This window comes from Amblyraja radiata, chromosome 13 (genome assembly GCF_010909765.2).
Source record: "Amblyraja radiata isolate CabotCenter1 chromosome 13, sAmbRad1.1.pri, whole genome shotgun sequence".
NCBI lineage: Eukaryota > Metazoa > Chordata > Chondrichthyes > Rajiformes > Rajidae > Amblyraja > Amblyraja radiata.
Window position 1 is genome coordinate 58,922,305 of NC_045968.1, and position 18,909 is coordinate 58,941,213.

General features: G+C 46.3%; 1 protein-coding gene across 3 annotated transcripts in view; it reads right to left on the reverse strand.

Annotated features, from left to right (window-relative positions):
- The window catches only part of mcf2l2 (MCF.2 cell line derived transforming sequence-like 2), a 367,682-nt gene that overhangs the window by 244,195 nt on the left and 104,578 nt on the right, over positions 1–18,909 (reverse strand). For all 3 annotated transcript variants that reach the window (XM_033032171.1, XM_033032172.1, XM_033032170.1), the window contains exon 3: positions 1,225–1,339. In XM_033032171.1, coding sequence (XP_032888062.1) covers positions 1,225–1,339 — 115 coding nt within the window. The remainder of the gene's footprint in view (positions 1–1,224; positions 1,340–18,909) is intronic.

Consider the following 18,909-nt stretch of genomic DNA (forward strand, 5'->3'; position numbering starts at 1 on the left):
TTTTTACTCAGGTGATCTTCAGATGAGTTGGTGATGATTTAAAGTTTAGCTATGCACATTCGCAAACGGAGGCATCATCTGCAGACTACATCTTGGCTACTGAGGTTGGGTGACCTTGGTTCAGAAATGCTGAAGGTTGAAGAGTATCCAATCAGTCCTGTAGACCAGCTCCACCCCAGGTAGCTCGTAGTGGAACTGGCCTCCAATTCCCAGGATGGCGGGACTGTCATATGCTGGAAGAGTGGCTGGGCTTGTACACTATGGAGTTTAGAAGGATGAGAGGAGGTCTTATTGAAACATATAAGATTATTAAGGGTTTGGACATGCTAGAGGCAGGAAACATGTTCCCGATGTTGGGGGAGTCCAGAACCAGGGGCCACAGTTTAAGAATAAGGAGTAAGCCATCTGGAACGGAGACGAGGAAACATTTTTTCTTACAGAGAATTGTGAGTCTGTGGAATTCTCTGCCTCAGAGGGTGGTGGAGGCCGGTTCTCTGGATACTTTCAAGAGAGAGCTAGATAGGGCTCTTAAAGGTAGCGGAGTCAGGGGATATGGGGAGAAGGCTGGAACGGGGTACTGATTGGGAATAATCAGCCATGATCACATTGAATGGCGGCGCTGGCTCGAAGGGCTGAATGGCCTACTCCTGCACCTATTGTCTATAATATCCTACATCTGTCATGGGTAGAAAATAATGCAAGTCAATGCCCCATATGCTGGCAGCGCTAACTATGCCTTCATTTTACAATTCATGCCGTGCCCACTGCATTCCACCAGGCATGGCAAACCATAGGATGATGTTGGGCAGTAAAGGCTTTCGACTGCCACACAGCTGATGATCCCAGTGTGCAGTCAATCCACATGTTCAAAGATTAGAAACAGTGTTACATGAAGCAGCAATTATAGAGTCACAAAGCAAGCAAACAGGCCCTTCGGCCCAATGCAAGACGCCCATTCTATGTTTTGCCAATTGGACTGTTGTGGAGGAGCACTGCAGTACTTTGGAGGGCAGCTGGCAAAATTTGCTGTGGTCTGGCATATGATTCATAACCTTGGTGTTAAGAGGGGTAGCTCTTGCCACCAGCTTTAGATGAAACAGCTGAAGGTAAGAAGCAACACAAAAGTACGATAATGTAGTATAATAAAGCATGTGTTAACTATACGCTATCATTTAACATTTTGTTAATTACAAGTATGAAAAAAATATTTACAGCACAGCTCACCTTGGGATGCTGGTCAAGTATGTTACTACATTCAGAAAATCCTCATCAGAAAGGTCCCCAAAGGTAGCGTGTTCTGAAAAAGTGATGATTGGTGCCCCATCTCTGCTTCGTCCCCCTGTGTTAAACATATCTGAGTTAAAGGTATCTGCCAGAATAAACTCTGGAGCAATTTACAGTTATAACACTTGAGATAAACAGTTTTCATCTTTCTCATAAGGATTGAATAGCAGATGCGTGACAGAGGACTAAACCACACAGATCAGGAGAATACATGTTCAGCCTAGAATGCCCCTGTCCCACTTAGGAAACCTGAACGGAAACCTCTGGAGACTTTGCGCCCCACCCAGGTTTTTGTGCGGTTCCCGGAGGTTTTTGTCAGTCTGCCTACCTGCTTCCACTATCTGCAACCTCCGGCAACCACCTGCAACCTCCGGGAACCGCACGGAAACCTTGGGTGGGGCGCAAAGTCTCCAGAGGTTTCCGTTCAGGTTTCCTAAGTGGGACAGGGGCATTATTAGTTCATCTCAGCAGGAACTTCAGCAAATCTCTATTAATTGGCCTTCTATGGGTTAGAAATGCAAACATTATCCAGTGTCTCTGTTCATATTCCCATCACCTGGCCAATGTTGAAAATGTAACATTTGATTTAGTTTTAATATTCTCCTTTGTTGAATATCATGCCTCAGGCAGCAAATCTAAAGCCCACACAAAAAAACCTGTGATCTGCAGTTGGGTTTTCCTGATTTAGAACTGCTATTTGTAGACTCCTGCACCAAATGACTGAAACACTACAACTAACTGAAGTTGAAGTGAACCAACTCACCGAGCTGGAAAGGGTACAGAGAAGATTTACGAGGATGTTGCCTGGACTTGAGGGTGTGAGCTATAGGGAGAGGTTGAGTAGGCTGGGACTCTATTCCTTGGAGCGCAGGAGGATGAGGGGTGATCTTATAGAGGTGTATGCTATCATGAGAAGAATTGATCGGGTAGATGCACAAAGTCTCTTGCCCAGAGTAACATAGAAACATAGAAACATAGAAAGTAGGTGCGAGAGTAGACCACCAGGTCCGTCGAGCCCGCACCGCCATTCGCTCATGGCTGAACACTAAACAGACACACTTACCCACAAACAGTAGACACAAGACACAGAACACAAGACACTACCCTCCCCTTTATACCGCTATCACCCCTCTCCACCCCAAGAACCTCGTGATCTCCTGGGGGAGGCAAAAAAACGGATAAAAACCCAGGTCCAATTCGGGAAAAAAATCCGGGAAATTCCTCTCCGACCCCAATCCAGGCGATCGACACTTGTCCAGGAGATCACTCAGGTCTTACTATACTAACCATACCTAGGTCCATATCCCTGCCCTCTCCCCGTAGCCCCTTATCCCCTTGGCAGCTAAAAAACCATCTATTTTAGTCTTAAATATATTTAAAGTTTCTGCTTCCACTGCTCCCTGGGGCAGTGAATTCCATAAATTAACCACCCTCTGGGTGAAGAAGTTCTTCCTCATCTCAGTTTTAAAAGAGCCCCCCCTTATTCTGCAACTATGTCCTCTAGTTCTAGTTTCCCCGATCATTGGGAACATCCTCGGTGCATCCACCCGATCAAGGCCCCTCACGATCTTATATGTTTCAATGAGATCGCCTCTCATTCTTCTAAACTCCAAAGAGTAGAGTTCCAGCCTACTCAACCTTTCCTCATATGTCAATCCCCTCATTGCAGGAATTAATCTTGTAAACCTTCGCTGCACTGCCTCCAGGGCTAGTACATCCTTTCTTAAGTATGGACCCCAGAACTGTACACAGTATTCCAAATGTGGTCTCACTAATACTGTGTACAGCTGCAGCAAGACCTCCGTGTTTTTATACTCAATCCCCCTAGCAATAAAGGCCAAAACTCCATTGGCCTTCCTGATTGCTTGCTGCACCTGCATACTAACTTTTAGTGATTCATGTACTAATACCCCTAGATCCCTTTGCGTTGCATTACAACGCAGCTCCTCCTCATTTAGAAAATAACTTGCCCTATCATTTTTTTTCCCAAAGTGAATGACTTCACATTTATTAGTAGGTGAATCAAGGACCAGAGGACATAGGTTTAAGGTGAAGGGGAAAAGATTTAATAGGAATCTGAGGGGTGATTTTTTCACACAAAGGATGGTGGGGTTATGCCAGAGGAGATAGTTGAGGCAGGGACCATCTTAACATTTAAGAAACAGTTAGAGGTACAGGGATAGGACAGGCTTGGAAGGATATGGGGTAAACATGGGCAGGTGGAACCAGTGTAGCTGGGACACTGTTGGCCGTGGGGAAGTTGGGCCGAAGGGCCTGTTTCCATGCTGTATTTCCATATGATACAAAGTGCTCGTAACTCAGCTAGATGGATACAGGTGAGGGTTTTTTTTGATAGGCAGATGGTTGGACAAAGGCCAGAGATGAAAAGACAGGTGTGAAACAAAAGGATTGAAGAGTTATGAAGCTACAGGAAGCAATGTGGGTGGTAAACCCACCAAATACAAAGTTCTTCAGAAGGGCACACACTCTTCACCATTATCCACATACCGACACCCGATAAGCATGTTTTTGGTGAATGAGATACTGGATGGCAACTGACAATCACAAAACAGTGCTTACTGTGAGTCTTTGGCACTGCTGGGAATAAAATAGAAGGCAGACAGCATATATAATATTTGTGGTAGTACCCTGATAGAACAATTTAAAAAACATAGGCAAGGGTAAAAAGCTTTTGTTTGTGTACTATCCAGTCAAAAAAAAGTGAAGGTAGACAAAATTGCTGGAGAAACTCAGCAGGTGCGGCAGCATCTATGGAGGGAAGGAAATAGGCAATGTTTCGGCCCGAAACCCGACAAAAAAAATGTTGCGACGCTTGAACAAACACCCCGCCTCATACGCCGCGTCATACGTCATATCATCGCCGCCTCACGCCGCAAATTTTTCGGTGACCTGATACGTTAGGCAATGATGCCGGCAGTCGCTGAAAAAATCACCAAGTAGGACAGGCCCTTTACAGTCTATGAATAAGAGTCTGATGTGGGTGTCCTTATCTTGGTGTTCCAGGGATGAGTGTAGGGTGAGGGAGGTGGCAGTAGGTGAACTGCAGTGGATCCAGGACATTGGTAGGTTGGATTTAATGTGTGCCATAACCAGCCTCCACTTCTCTACAAATTATGTATTATTGCTGTATTTATATGTTTGTAATTTGCTTGTTTTAACTGAAAGGTGTCCTTGAGTGTTCTGAAAGGCTCCCATAAATAAAATACATTATTATTATGTTGGTGGATGTCAAAACTATAGGAAGGTAGTCATTAAGGCACGAGATCTTTCTTTGCATGGCAACATGATAAAAATTGGAAATTATGTCCAATTTTCAAGCAATTAAACGATATCACCCATCCTTTTTATGTGGTCTGGACAGCAAATTAGGCCGTGTCTGTTTTCATCATTTTCTTCTGAAGATATTTGCCAGGTACAAGTACGTCAAAATTTCAATTTGACAAAATGAAGGGACAGCGGTAGAACTGCTGCCTTACAGCTCCAGGTGCTGTCTGTACGGAGTTTGTACATTCTCCCCGTGACCTGCGTAGGTTTTCTCCAAGATCTTCAGTTTCCTCCCACATTCCAAAGACGTGCAGGTTTTGTAGGTTAATTGGCTTGATGTAAATGTTAAAATGTCCCTAGTGCGTGTAGGATAGCGTTAATGTGTGGGGATCGCTGGTCGGTGTGGACATGGTGGGCCGAAGGACCTATTTCTGCGCTGTATCTCTGAACTAAACTAATCTAAACTAAATCATTAGGTAGACAAACATGCTGGAGAAACTCAAAACTCAATAGGTGACGTTTCGGGTCGAGACCCTTCTTCAGTTTGAAGAAGGGTCTCGACCCGAAACGTCACCTATTCCTTCGCTCCAAAGATACCTCACCTGCTGAGTTTCTCCAGCATTTTTGTCTACCTTTGATTTTTCCAGCATCTGCAGTTCTTTCTTAAACTAAATGATTAGTACTTGTGGAGTAGCTTTACCTGATGGCAGTTGCTGGCACAATTTCTGGTTCAGGGTAGACCAACTTGGAACTGGCTGGCCATATGGAACATATTGACCAAGGAAGCACTGCCTCAACATCTGTGATTGAGATTATCAGGCTGCTCAGTAGAGTGAGGTAGTTTGAGGTTTCCCTCAACACATGGTTAATTCTTTCAGACCAGCTAGTAGAGTTGCCAGTTTGTTGGGAACATCATTGCCATCCTCTCTGGGATAGGTAGCTACCAGCAGAAAGCCGGTCTGGCATGTAGCATTTTTATCTGACTTGCGCAAACTGGTAAACTCAAAGTGGGGCGCTGATCCACCAACCATCCGTGCAACTGCCCTAGCCCTGTGCTTCTCCACAGCTGAATACGCGTGCTCAAGCTGGAGCCGCTCCCACCACACCAAACTGGTTGACACGGCCCTCAACGACACCTGCCGCATTATCACGGGATGCATAAAGACAACGCCAGTCCCGTGCCTTTACGCCCTAGCTGGTATTGCCCCCCCCCCCCCATATCAGACGATCCATCGTCGCCCAAGACGAGCGGAGAGCACAGGAGATCGATACCAGGCACCCCCTGCACGGACACACAGCACCTCCACCCCGACTGAAATCCAGAGCCAGTTTCTTGCAGACAGTCCCACCTCTCCAGACAACCAAAGAAACAGCAAGGACCAACATCTGGAAAGATGAATGGAACCAGCTCAACACACGAGCCCACGACTGGATGGAGAGAGGAATCACTCCGACTGAATGCCTCGCCAGCGGGCACGACCACCCATGGCCAACCTGGAAGACCCTCAACAGATTACGAGTGGAGCAGGGGAGGTGCAAAGCACTTATGAAAGCATGGAACTACCAGGCAGAAGACACATGCAGCTGTGGAGCAGTACAGACAATGTCCCACCTACTGGAGTGTGACGACGCCCCCAGTGCAGCCCCCAGGACCCGGCTGAACCGACCCGACCAGCTGTGACCTGCGCCAGATACTGGCAGAACGACATCTGAGATTGCAACGGACTCGAAGAAGATCTGACCTGCAAGTTCATGTGAATAGAAAATATATTTATAATAATCTGTAGGCTCTCAATACCAGAATTGCTGATTGAGTGGCTGGTCGAAGAGAGTGTGTTGCGCACACTGGCGACTGAGGCAGGTTGTTTCAGTCAGAGGACTGCGGAGCAATTTCTGGTTCAGGGTTGCATTATGCTATTTTCCACTCTGAGGAAGGTGGCTGAGGATTCGTGGTGACTCTGACGGTGAAGAGTTGACAGGGAACTCGTATTCCCACATCAAGTGGATGTTACGCTTCAACTCTAATAAGGATCTGATTATATGTTATGATTCTGCCAGACACTGGAGTTTTGTCACCAGTTGAAGCAAAACAAGTTAAAGGCCTTACACCCCAGAAAGTTGTGAGTTTTCTCAGGGGAGGATCGGCCTTTGCAAGGTCAGTAGAGGGAGTTCTGCTGACTGATTTACAGTAGACACTGTAGCACTTTTGTGTATTTGCAGTCTAAACTCAATTGTGTTGGGAGGGATAGGCCTGAGGTCTATCCAAATTATGTTAATTTAGCGCAAAAGAAGTTCAAGGCTGCGGTGAGTGTGGTAAATACCCCTTAGAGGGTAAGACTCCTGTTTAGAAACATAGAAAATAGGTGCAGGAGTAGGCCATTCAGCCCTTCGAGCCTGCACCGCCATTCAATATGATCATGGCTGATCAACTCAGTATCCTGTACCTGCCTTCTCTCCATACCCCCTGATCCCTTTAGCCACAAGGACCACATCCAACTCCCTCTTAAGTATAGCCAATGAACTGGCCTCAACTACCTTCTGTGGCAGAGAATTCCAGAGATTCACCACTCTCTGTGTGAAAAATGTTTTTCTCATCTCGGTCCTAAAAGATTTCCCCCTTATCCTTAAACTGTGTCCCCTTGTTCTGGACTTCCCCAACATTGGGAACAATCTTCCTGCATCTAGCCTGTCCAACCCCTTAAGAATTTTGTAAGTTTCTATAAGATCCCCCCTCAATCTTCTAAATTCTAGCGAGTACAAGCTGAGTCTATCCAGTCTTTCTTCATATGAAAGTCCTGACATCCCAGGAATCAATCTGGTGAACCTTCTCTGTACTCCCTCTATGGCAAGAATGTATTTTCTCAGATTAGGAGACCAAAACTGTACGCAATACTCCAGGTGTGGTCTCACCAAGAACCATACGCATGTTTACATGCGTATGGTTCAAAGAGGAAACTATGGTCATCCAAGTGGAACAGTGACATATCACAAAGTAAGAGCTGTCTGCCCAAGAACTAGAGGGGTATATTCTAATATTTTCTCATAGTTGAAGGAAAATGGAGGATGTCAAATCAGGCTTCGATTTGGCTAGACTGATCATGTGGTTGGTATAACCAGTTTAAGATGAATAATTGTCATTCAGCAATTTAGCTGATTACAGAGGAATTAGGGCCTCAATCAATTTTGAAGATGCATACCATTCCATATCAATACACGAGAGGGCATTTTGTCACGGAGTTTATAGACGACATGAATTATAGTGGTGCCATTTTGGCCTAATCACCCAGGGCTTCTATTGTAGATAAGTCTGCTGAAAGAAGCTCCTATATTTACTCGAAGACACGAGTGGTGGCTAGTTCAGCCTATTTCTCGTGCAACTATCATTGCATGGTTGTATGGGAAGTTTGTGAAGAGATACATGTGAGCTACTTTAAACAGAAATAGCAGAGGTTTGTGGTTTCAGTTTGGGTTTAAGAGAAGCAATTATGTTATAGCACAATTGACACTGCTCTTGTTGCTTTGTCATTGTATCTAGTTCTATAAGTAGGACAACAAATGATTGTTTATTCACCCACTCTTAACTAAGGTTATGAAAGGTGTCTTTTATATGAACACTCTAAAGCCTAGATTCAAAGTAGTGGGATTATGCAGATATTGTGTATTCCTCTTGTTGGAGCAGTATCTTTTAAGTTAATTATGCTTTTGTCAACTGATTTCAGCACAAAGTACATAGTCTTTATTCAATCTGGCTCGGACTCTGGGTCATATCTGACATAAGGATAGCTTTTATGAATGAACTCAAAAAGTTAACGGGCATGGTTGGGTAAGTTGGAGTTGACAGCATACCCAACAGATCGGAGATTGGGGGTTGATTATGTAAAAAGGTACACTGAGCTTGCTAGTAACTATGAAACAAAGAGTAGTTTCTTCATAGTTATTTAATAACTTCACAAGAGATCATTGGTACAGACTATTTCAAGATGGATAGAGTGTAAGCAACTGAAAGCGGGAGTGAATTCAAATAATTTCAAGTCTCACTCTACCGGGGGGGGGGGGGGGCTGTGTGGGGGGGGGGGGCTGGTTCATTAGCAGCCAATAGAATGGAATTTCCCATTTGATCATCTTCTTGCAACAGCAGGAGGCTTTCATAGTGCACTTTCAGAAGTTATAAAGTGCGTTAACATGTCGGGATGGTTGCAGATAGAATTCTGAACAGTGTTGCATGAGTTATTGTCCAACTCATAGCCAATTGGGACTGTGGTCCAATTAAGGGCATTGGACATGTATGTAAGTTAGCATTATGTTGTTAATAGCCCATGTCTTTTTCTACCATTTATGGTTTATCTGTTTAAGTGTTTCACACACAGATTGGTTTACTGCATGAAACCACAGAGCTTCGAAGGCTTCACGCAGTCACTCACGTGACATCGATATAAAATAGAAAGATTAAACGAAAACTTACCGTTTGAAGTTTGATCTTTATTTTATGAGAAGTTGAAGTGAGGGACTACATGCCCTCCACTCCCAAACCTGATTCTCATAAAGATCATTTGGTAAGGGCCTGTCCCACGAGCATGCGACTGCATGCGGCAAGTGCGACCAAATCGGAAGCGGGGGCCATGCAGAGGTCGAGTGATCCCTGTACAGGGCCTGTCCCACCAGCATGCAGCTGCATGCGGCGAGTGTGACCAAACCGGAAGCGGGGGCCATGCAGAGGTCGAGTGATCCCCGTACAGGGCCTGTCCCACCAGCATGCAGCTGCATGCGGCGAGTGTGACCAAACCGGAAGCGGGGGCCGCGCGGAGGTCGAGTGATCCCATACGTTGATGTGAAGTTTGAGCTAAGTCCACGGGACGTTTGCGCTAGGCATACGCCGTCAAGACGCTGCCTACGGCGTCAAGACGCTGCGTACGCCGTCAAGACGCTGCGCATGCCCGTCGAGGCGGTACATACGGCCTCAATGCGACTGCAGGCCGGCAGGCCGTCGCCGCGCGGAATTTTTGGACAGTGTCAGTTTTTTGGAGCTCCGAGCGATGTCGGGACCAGCTCCGCACAACTCCATACGGCTCGGGCGATCGAAGTGGAACCGGCCTCGCGAGGCCGTACGGCTCAAGCGACCACGTTAGGTCGTGCTTGCCGCATGCAGTCGCATGCTCGTGGGACAGGCCCTTTAAGTCAAATGTTCTTAATCTTTTTATAATTTAAGTTCGTGCAAGTGGTCTGTGGTTTCATACAGTTGCTTTGAAGATTGATGCGCATGCGTGCTGGCGGGCTCTTCATGTATTCCCTCACTTCAACTTCTCATAAAATAAAGATCAAACTTCAAATGGTATGTTCTCGTTTAATCTTTCTATATTTGTGGATAGTGAGGGAAGACATATAAGTTTATACCAGGAACCTGATCAGTTATATAACCATATAACCATATAACAATTACAGCACGGAAACAGGCCATCTCGGCCCTTCTAGTCCGTGCCGAACACTTATTCTCCCCTAGTCCCATCTACCTGCACTCAGATCATAACCCACCATTCCTTTCCCGTCCATATACCTATCCAATTTATTTTTAAATGATAAAATCGAACCTGCCTCCACCACTTCCACTGGAAGCTCATTCCACACAGCTACCTCTCTCTGAGTAAAGATGTTCCCCCTCATGTTACCCCTAAACCTTTGTCCCTTAATTCTCAAATCATGTCCTCTTGTTTGAATCTTTCCTACTCTCAATGGAAAAAGCTTATCCACGTCAACTCTGTCTATCCCTCTCATCATTTTAAAGACCTCTATCTAGTCCCCCCTTAACGTTCTGCGCTCCAAAGAATAAGTTCAAGTTCAAGTTCAAGTGAGTTTATTGTCATGTGTCCCTGTATAGGACAATGAAATTCTTGCTTTGCTTAAGCACACAGAACATAGTAGGCATTTACTACAAAACAGATAAATGTGTCCATATACCATGATATAAATATATACACACATGAATAAATAAACTGATAAAGTGCAAATAGCAGAAAGTGGTTATTAATAATCAGAGTTTTGTCCGAGCCAGGTTTAATAGCCTGATGGCTGTGGGGAAGTAGCTATTCCTGAACCTGGTTGTTGCAGTCTTCAGGCTCCTGTACCTTCTACCTGAAGGTAGCAGGGAGATGAGTGTGTGGCCAGGATGGTGTGGGTCTTTGATGATACTGCCAGCCTTTTTGAGGCAGCGACTGCGATAAATCCCCTCGATGGAAGGAAGGTCAGAGCCGATGATGGACTGGGCAGTGTTTACTACTTTTTGTAGTCTTTTCCTCTCCAGGGCGCTCAAATTGCCGAACCAAGCCATGATGCAACCGGTCAGTATGCTCTCGACTGTGCACCTGCAGAAGTTAGAGAGATTCTTCCTTGACAATCCGACTCTCCGTAATCTTCTCAGGAAGTTGAGGCGCTGATGAGCTTTTTTGATAATTGCGTTAGTGTTCTCGGACCAGGAAAGATCTTCAGAGATGTGCACGCCCAGGAATTTGATGTTCTTGACCCTTTCAACCATCGACCCGTTGATATAAATGGGGCTGTGGGTCCCCCTCCTACTCCTTCCAAAGTCCACAATCAGTTCCTTGGTTTTGCTGGTGTTGAGGGCCAGGTTATTGCGCTGGCACCATATGGACAGTTGCTCGATCTCTCTTCTGTACTCTGACTCATCCCCTTCAGTGATACATCCCACAACAGTGGTGTCGTCAGCGAACTTGATGATGGAGTTCGCACTGTGGTTGGCTACGCAGTCATGGGTATAGAGTGAGTACAGCAGGGGGCTTGAGGTGCTCCCGTGCTGATTGTTATCGAGGCTGACACATTTGCACCAATACGAACAGACTGTGGTCTGTGGATGAGGAAGTCGAGAATCCAGTTGCAGAGGGATGCGCAGAGACCCAGTTCTGTAACCGAGCTGTAATCGATGAATAACAGCCTGATATATGAGTTTTTGTTGTCCAAGTGGTCCAGTGCGGAGTGGAGGGCCAGCGAGATCGCATCCACCGTTGATCTGTTGTGGCGGTAAGCGAACTGCAGTGGGTCCAGGTTTTTGTCGAGGTAGGAGTTGATTTGCTCCATGATCAGCCTCTCAAAGCACTTCATCACCACCGGCGTTAGTGCCACTGGTCGATAGTCATTGAGGCACGTCACCTTACTCTTCTTGGACACCGGTATAATTGATGCCCTTTTAAAGCAGGTGGGGACCTCAGACCTCAGAAGTGAGAGGTTGAAAATGTCCGTAAAAACTCCCGCCAGTTGGTCCGCACAGGTTTTTAGAACACGACCGGGTATACCATCAGGACCAGGTGCTTTTCGGGGGTTCACCCCTCTGAAGGATATCCTGACGTCGGCCTCTGTGACTGAGACTGAGAATAAAGACCTAAATTTGGGAACGGTGGGCCAAGGAATGGCAAATGGAATGTAACTGACGTATGAAGATGTGACTGACTTTGTTATGTCAAGACAGGGCAGAATCTACACAAGAAACGATAGAGACACGGAAAGTGTAGACAAACAGAGAGTTCTGGGAGTGTATTGTTTGCTGAAGGTGAACTGGGTAATGGAGGAGGTGTTTGACACGCCCGCCTTCATTGGGAGGGATAGTGAGTATAAAGGTTGGCACATTATTATGCAGCTGTACGTAATTGAGAAGTACACACGTGGAGTATTGCATGCAGATCTGGTTGTCCAGCAATAAGAAGGATGTCACTAATTTGCAAAGGGTTGGGAAAAATTCAACTGGATGTTTTCTGGACGTGGTCTTGAGTTATAGGGAGATGCTGGGTAGGCTGGGACTCTTTCGTTTGGAGCATAAGAGGCTGAGGGGTGAACTTATTGAAATACACAATATCATGAGGGGCATGCATAAAGTGAATAGTCATAGAGTGATACAGCATGGTAACAGGCCCTTCGGCCCAACTTCCCCACGCCGGCTGACATGTCCCAGCTACAATAGTCCCACCTGCTCACATTCGATCAATGGTCCTCCAAACCTGTCCTATCCATGTACCTGTCTAACTGTTTCTTAAATGTTGGGATAGTCCCTGCCTCAACTATCTCCTCCGGCAGCTTGTTCTATACACCTACCACCCTTTGTATGAAAACGTTCCCCCTCAGATTCCTATTAAATCTTTTCCCCTTCACCTTAAACCTATGTCCACTGGTCCTCGATTCAACGATGGGCAGAGACTCTGTGCATCTACCCGATCTATTCCTCTCATGATTTTATACATCTCTATAAGATCACCCCTCACTCTCCTGTGCTCCAAGGAATATGTCCAAGCCTCCTCAACCTCTCCCGATAGCTCAGTCTCTCTAGTCCGGGCAACATCCTTGTAAATCTTCTCTGCTCCCTTTCCTACAACATGGTGCCCAGAACAGAACACAATATTCTAAATGTGGCCACACCAACGTCTCATATAATTGCAATATGACCTCCCAACTTCGATACTGAATAGAAACATAGAAACATAGAAAATAGGTGCAGGAGTAGGCCATTCGGCCCTTCGAGCCTGCACCGCCATTCAATATGATCATGGCTGATCATCCAACTCAGTATCCTGTACCTGCCTTCTCTCCATACCCCCTGATCCCTTTAGCCACAAGGGCCACATCTAACTCCCTCTTAAATATAGCCAATGAACTGGCCTCAACTACCTTCTGTGGCAGAGAATTCCAGAGATTCACCACTCTGTGTGAAAAATGTTTTCCTCATCTCAGTCCTAAAAGATTTCCCCCTTATCCTTAAACTGTGACCCCTTGTTCTGGACTTCCCCAACATCGGGAACAATCTTCCTGCATCTAGCCTGTCCAACCCCTTAAGAATTTTGTAAGTTTCTATAAGATCCCCCCTCAATCTTCTAAATTCTAGCAAGTACAAACCGAGTCTATCCAGTCTTTCTTCATATGAAAGTCCTGACATCCCAGGAATCAGTCTGGTGAACCTTCTCTGTACTGCCTCTATGGCAAGAATGTCTTTCCTCAGATTAGGAGACCAAAACTGTACGCAATACTCCAGGTGTGGTCTCACCAAGACCCTGTACAACTGCAGTAGAACCTCCCTGCTCCTATACTCAAATCTTTTGCTATGAATGCTAACATACCATTCGCTTTCTTCACTGCCTGCTGCACCTGCATGCCTACTTATAATGACTAGTGTACCATGACACCCAGGTCTCGTTGCATCTCCCCCTTTCCTAATCGGCCACCATTTAGATAATAGTCTACTTTCCTGTTTTTGCCACCAAAGTGGATAACCTCACATTTATCCACATTATACTGCATCTGCCATGCATTTCCCCACTCACCCAGCTTATCCAAGTCACCTTGCAGCCTCCTAGCATTCTCCACACAGCTAACACTGCCCCCCAGCTTCGTGTCATCCGCAAACTTGGAGATGTTGCATTCAATTCCCTCGCTCCAAACGGCGACCCAGGTAGGCATCGCCCGCTCCGCGGTGACTCCAGCGCTGCGCCGCCGCTGTAGCAGCCCTGGTCCGGTTCCCGGTCCCCGGCAGGAAAGGCCGCTCCGATCCAGCTGGTAGGCCGCGAGGTGGGGGGCGAGGACGCGACTCGGAGAAATAGTCGCGTCCCCGCCAGGAAGAGACTGGGAGACGGTTTCCCCCTTACCCTGCCCCCCTCCCCCACATAGAAAAGTAAAAAATTTCCCCTAAAACAGACTTTGGACTAACTAACATTTAACACATACTAAAGAAAAACAAAGAAGAAATGGATGAGACAGACTGTTGTTGAGGCAGCCATTGCTGTCGCCACCCAGTGATAATGTTCACTGTCCTCCTGATAAATGTTACTGATTGTACGCCTCGTTGTCACCTTTCCCTCAGCCAAGAATGAAGCATTCTACATTTCTATGATCATCGTCTACTTTCATCTGTCCTTTTCACACCTTACATTCACTTTGTACCCTTCCATATCTCTAGTTTCCCTCTCCCCAAACTCTGAAGAAGTCTCGATGCAAAACGTCATCCATTCCTTCTCTCCAGAGGTGCTGCCTGTCCCACTGAGTTACTCCAGCATTTTGTGTCTATCTTCAGTGTAAACCAGCATCTGCAATTCCTTTGTTTAAGAAGGAACTGCAGATACTGGAAATATCAAAGGTAGACAAAAATGCTGGAGAAACTCAGCAGGTGAGGCAGCATGAGGCAGGTGAGGAAGGACATTCTTGCTATTGAGGGAGTGCAGCGTAGGTTTACAAGGTTAATTCCCGGGATGGCGGGACTGTCATATGCTGAGAGAATGGAGCAGCTGGGCTTGTATACTCTGGAGTTTAGAGTATTGAAACATATAAGATTGTTATGGGCTTGGACACACTAGAGGCAGAAAACATGTTCCCGATGTTGGGGGAGTCCAGAACCAGGGGCCACAGTTTAAGAATAAGGAGTAAGCCATTTAGAACAGAGATGAGGAAACACTTTTTCTCACAGAGAGTTGTGAGTCTGTGGAATTCTCTGCCTCAGGTGGAGGCAGGTTCTCTGGATGCTTTCAAGAGAGAGCTAGATAGGGCTCTTAAAAATAGCAGAGTCAGGGGATATGGGGAGAAGGCAGGAACGGGGTACTGATTTGGGATGATCAGCCATGATCACATTGAATGGCGGTGCTGACTCGAAGGGCCGAATGGCCGACTCCTGCACCTATTGTCTATTGTCTATTGTCTATTGCATCTATGGAGCGAAGGAATAGGTGACGTTTTGGGTTGAGACCCTTCTTCAGGTTGCCCTCGGAAATTAGCAGTGAATGTGTGTGTTTAAAGTATCCTCATAGTGGTGTTGGGAAGGGACTTTGAGAATTGAGGTTATAGTCTTGTGTGAAAAGCTTTTTTGTTGCGTGTTGTCCAGTCAATGAAAATATAGATTAGCTCAAAATAGATTACCAAACCTACACCAAACCCAAACCTATTAGGAACAGACGAGGGCATTCGATCCAATTTGAGATACCAGCTACCAAGACAGATGTGGGCGGCGCGACTTTCGTCAGCAGCGGCCTCTGCAGTCCGTCTGCGTTTTTATTATTTTATGTCTATGTTTTTATGTAATTTTTGTTATTTTTTTTTGGGGTATGTGTGTGGGGGGGTGGGGGTGGTGTGGGGAGGGAGGGGGTAACTTTTAAATCTCTCCCTGCACGGGAGACCCGACCTTTTCTTTGTCGGGTCTCCGTTGTCGTTGGGGCTGCAACGAGGAGCGGCCTCCAACAGGAAGACCGGGGGCTCTGGTGCCGACTATTCACCTCACCGTCGCGGAGCTGGCCGAGACCAGAGCGGGTGGAGCTGTGGTGGACGCTGCTGCGGCCCGACCTCCGGAGTTTCGGAGGCTGCAACTGCGGGTCTGGCGGACAGTGACACCGGGAGCCCGCGGGTCCCTGGAGGGAGACCGCTTTTCAGGGCTTCCGCAACGGCGACTTCTCCCGCCCGAGATGCGGGGTTGAAGAGCTCCTGGAGCGGGGCCTTACAGCACCGCCCCGCGCGGCTTGGAATGGCCGCGGGACTGCGAGCGCGCGCCGGGGGCTCTAACACCAAGACCCGGTGTGCGACCTTGCATCACCCGGCGTGGCTTTAATGGCCGCGGGACAATTCGCCATCGCCCGCCGGGGGCTTTGACTTTGACATTGGGGGGGAGAGTGCAGTGGAGAGATAAGTTTTTTTGGCCTTCCATCACAGCAATGTGATGGATGTTTATGTAAATTATGTTGTGTCTTGGGTCTATTTGTTTGTAATGTATGGCTGCAGAAACGGCATTTCGTTTGGACCTCAAGGGGTCCAAATGGCAATAAATTGAATTGTATTGTATTGTATTGTATTGTATGTGTACAGCAATTCATTCTTCCCCCGCACAATTAAAGCATGGAATAGTCTTCACCCTACTATAGTTACTCAACCAGATGCATCTAAATTTAAGGTAGCACTCCTTCTCCAAGAATACTTTTTTGTTTGTCCACCCTCCGCCACCTCCAGTTTAAATTCCATTTGGAATATTTTGGAGGACCAAGAACCAAGAAGACTATACATGATTACAATCAAACTGTCCACAGTACAGAAACAAGATAAAGGGTATGTCATTTAGTGCAAGATAAATTACTATAAAATCTGATTAAATGTAGTTCAAAGGTCTGTAACGAGGTCGATATGAGGTCAGAAACACAATCTAGTGGGTGAGAGGACGGTTCAGTTGCCCGATAACAGCTGTAGAAAATGCCCCTGAATCTAGAAGTATGCGTTTTCAAACTTCTGTACCTCTTGCCTGATGTGAGAGGGGAGAGGAGAGAAATTGACCAGGGTGAGCCTGCTCCTTGATAATGCTGGTGGTCTTGCCAAAGCAGCATGAGGTATAGATGGAGTCCATGGAAGGGCGGTTGATTTGTATGATGGTCTGAGCTACGTCTACAACTCTGCAATTTCCTGCGGATTTTGATTTTGATTTTATTTCGGTCACAATGAAGGATCAACCGTGTACTTCCACGAGAGGATGGTGTAAAATTCTGCAGTAGCTTTCAGTGCCATTGTAAAAGTCATACACCACAGAAAGGGTGGCACAACTCATCAATGCTGACCAAGATGCCACATCCAAACTCATCCCATTTTCTGTAGTTGTCCTAACCTTTTGTGAGGTTGTCTTAACCTTTCCTATCCATGTGGTCGGGAATTTTGAGAATCATGAGTAGGTTATAATATGGTTAACCCTGGAGGTCACATAATGGGGAGCATGATGGGAAAATGGCCAAGATAGAATGTAGTTGGAATAGCAAAGCTGAAAGATTCTGCTGGAAAGCAGGCTTTCTTGTGTATTGGGGGGGGGAGGAGTCCTCCGTAGTGTTGTCTAGGTTCTTATCTGTTGCAATCTTGAGATTACAACTGCTCTTTGTCACTTTGTGTTGAGCTGGCAATTCTCCTGAAGGTTAATGGACGGCCGGCCTTTATAACGAGGAGGCCCCATTTAACGAGTAGACTCAATCCTCCCTGCATGGAAATTGGTATTTAGTGAGAGTTTCAAAACACCAAGGAACACAAGGTTAAAGTTAACACTGGGGGAAGACAAAGATAGAAGATTACAGAGACATTGAGTTTATATACTCTGTAATCTAGTTTATTGAAGCTGTTTGGGCTTGCTCACACTTTCGTCCGATGTACATTGCTAAGGCCTTTTAATATACCGACTTGTTCGATCAACTCACCGCTGATCACCAAGCTGTTATATTTTGTGTCTGTGCCTCTCTGAGTAAAGCCAGATATAGAGTATGGGCAGCGTACAAAATTCCCTCCTACAATGTATTTTTCCAAACATCTCTTAAATATTGTTATTGTACCTGCCACAACTACCTTATCTTGCAGCTCGTTCCATATACCCACCCTGTGGTAAAGGTTGCTCCACAGGGAATTATGTACTGAACCTTCCATTCAGAAATTAAAACAAAAAACCCTCAATCATGAATTCAGTTTAGTTTAAAGATACAGCGCGGAAACAGGCCCTTCGGCACACCGAGTCCTTGCTGACCAGCGATTGCCGTACACTAAAGGCCTGTCCCACTTACATGATTTTTTCGGCGACTCTTTGGGCATGTCGTGGGGTGACGCCTGTATGGTCGTGAGTAGTCGCCCAAAGAGTCGTACCATTTTCTGGTCACCGCTAGATTTTAAACATTTTGAAAATTATCGGCAACTATGACGGGTGTCGGCAGTCGCCGAAAAAAATTGCGTAAGTGGGACAGGCCCTTAACACTATCCTACACACAAGGGAAAATTTACAGTTATGCCAAGCCAATTAACCCGCAAACCTGTACGTCTTTGGAATGTGAGAGGAAACCGGAGATCCCGGAAAAACCCCACACAGGTCACGGGGAGAACAAACAAACCCCATAGAGACAGCACCCGTAGTCAGGATCAAACCTCAGTCACTGGTGCTGTAAGGCAGCAGCTCTACCGCTGTGCCACCGAATCTTTTATATTTTTAGTCAACTTTACTGATAAGGCATTATGAGGATGAGTACATAGAAACAAGATGGAACGATTGAGCTGGTAGACCTATTGCTTCCAGCTCCAGCAGCCAGGGTTGAACATGGATTGCGAATGCAATTTGTACACAGGTTGTACCTTCACCCTTCTACCTGTTGCCGTGTGGGCTTTGTATGGGTGCTCAGGTTTTCTCCCACATCCCAAAGATGTGCAGGATAAAAGCCTGTCCCACTTAGGCGAATACGATAATGGAATTCACAGAAGTCAGCACCGGCGACAACCTACGTCACCTGGCGACAACCTACGACAGCACCTACGTCAGGAGAAGACAAGCTACGACAAGCCCACGGTCGCCGACTGTCGCCGAAAAGT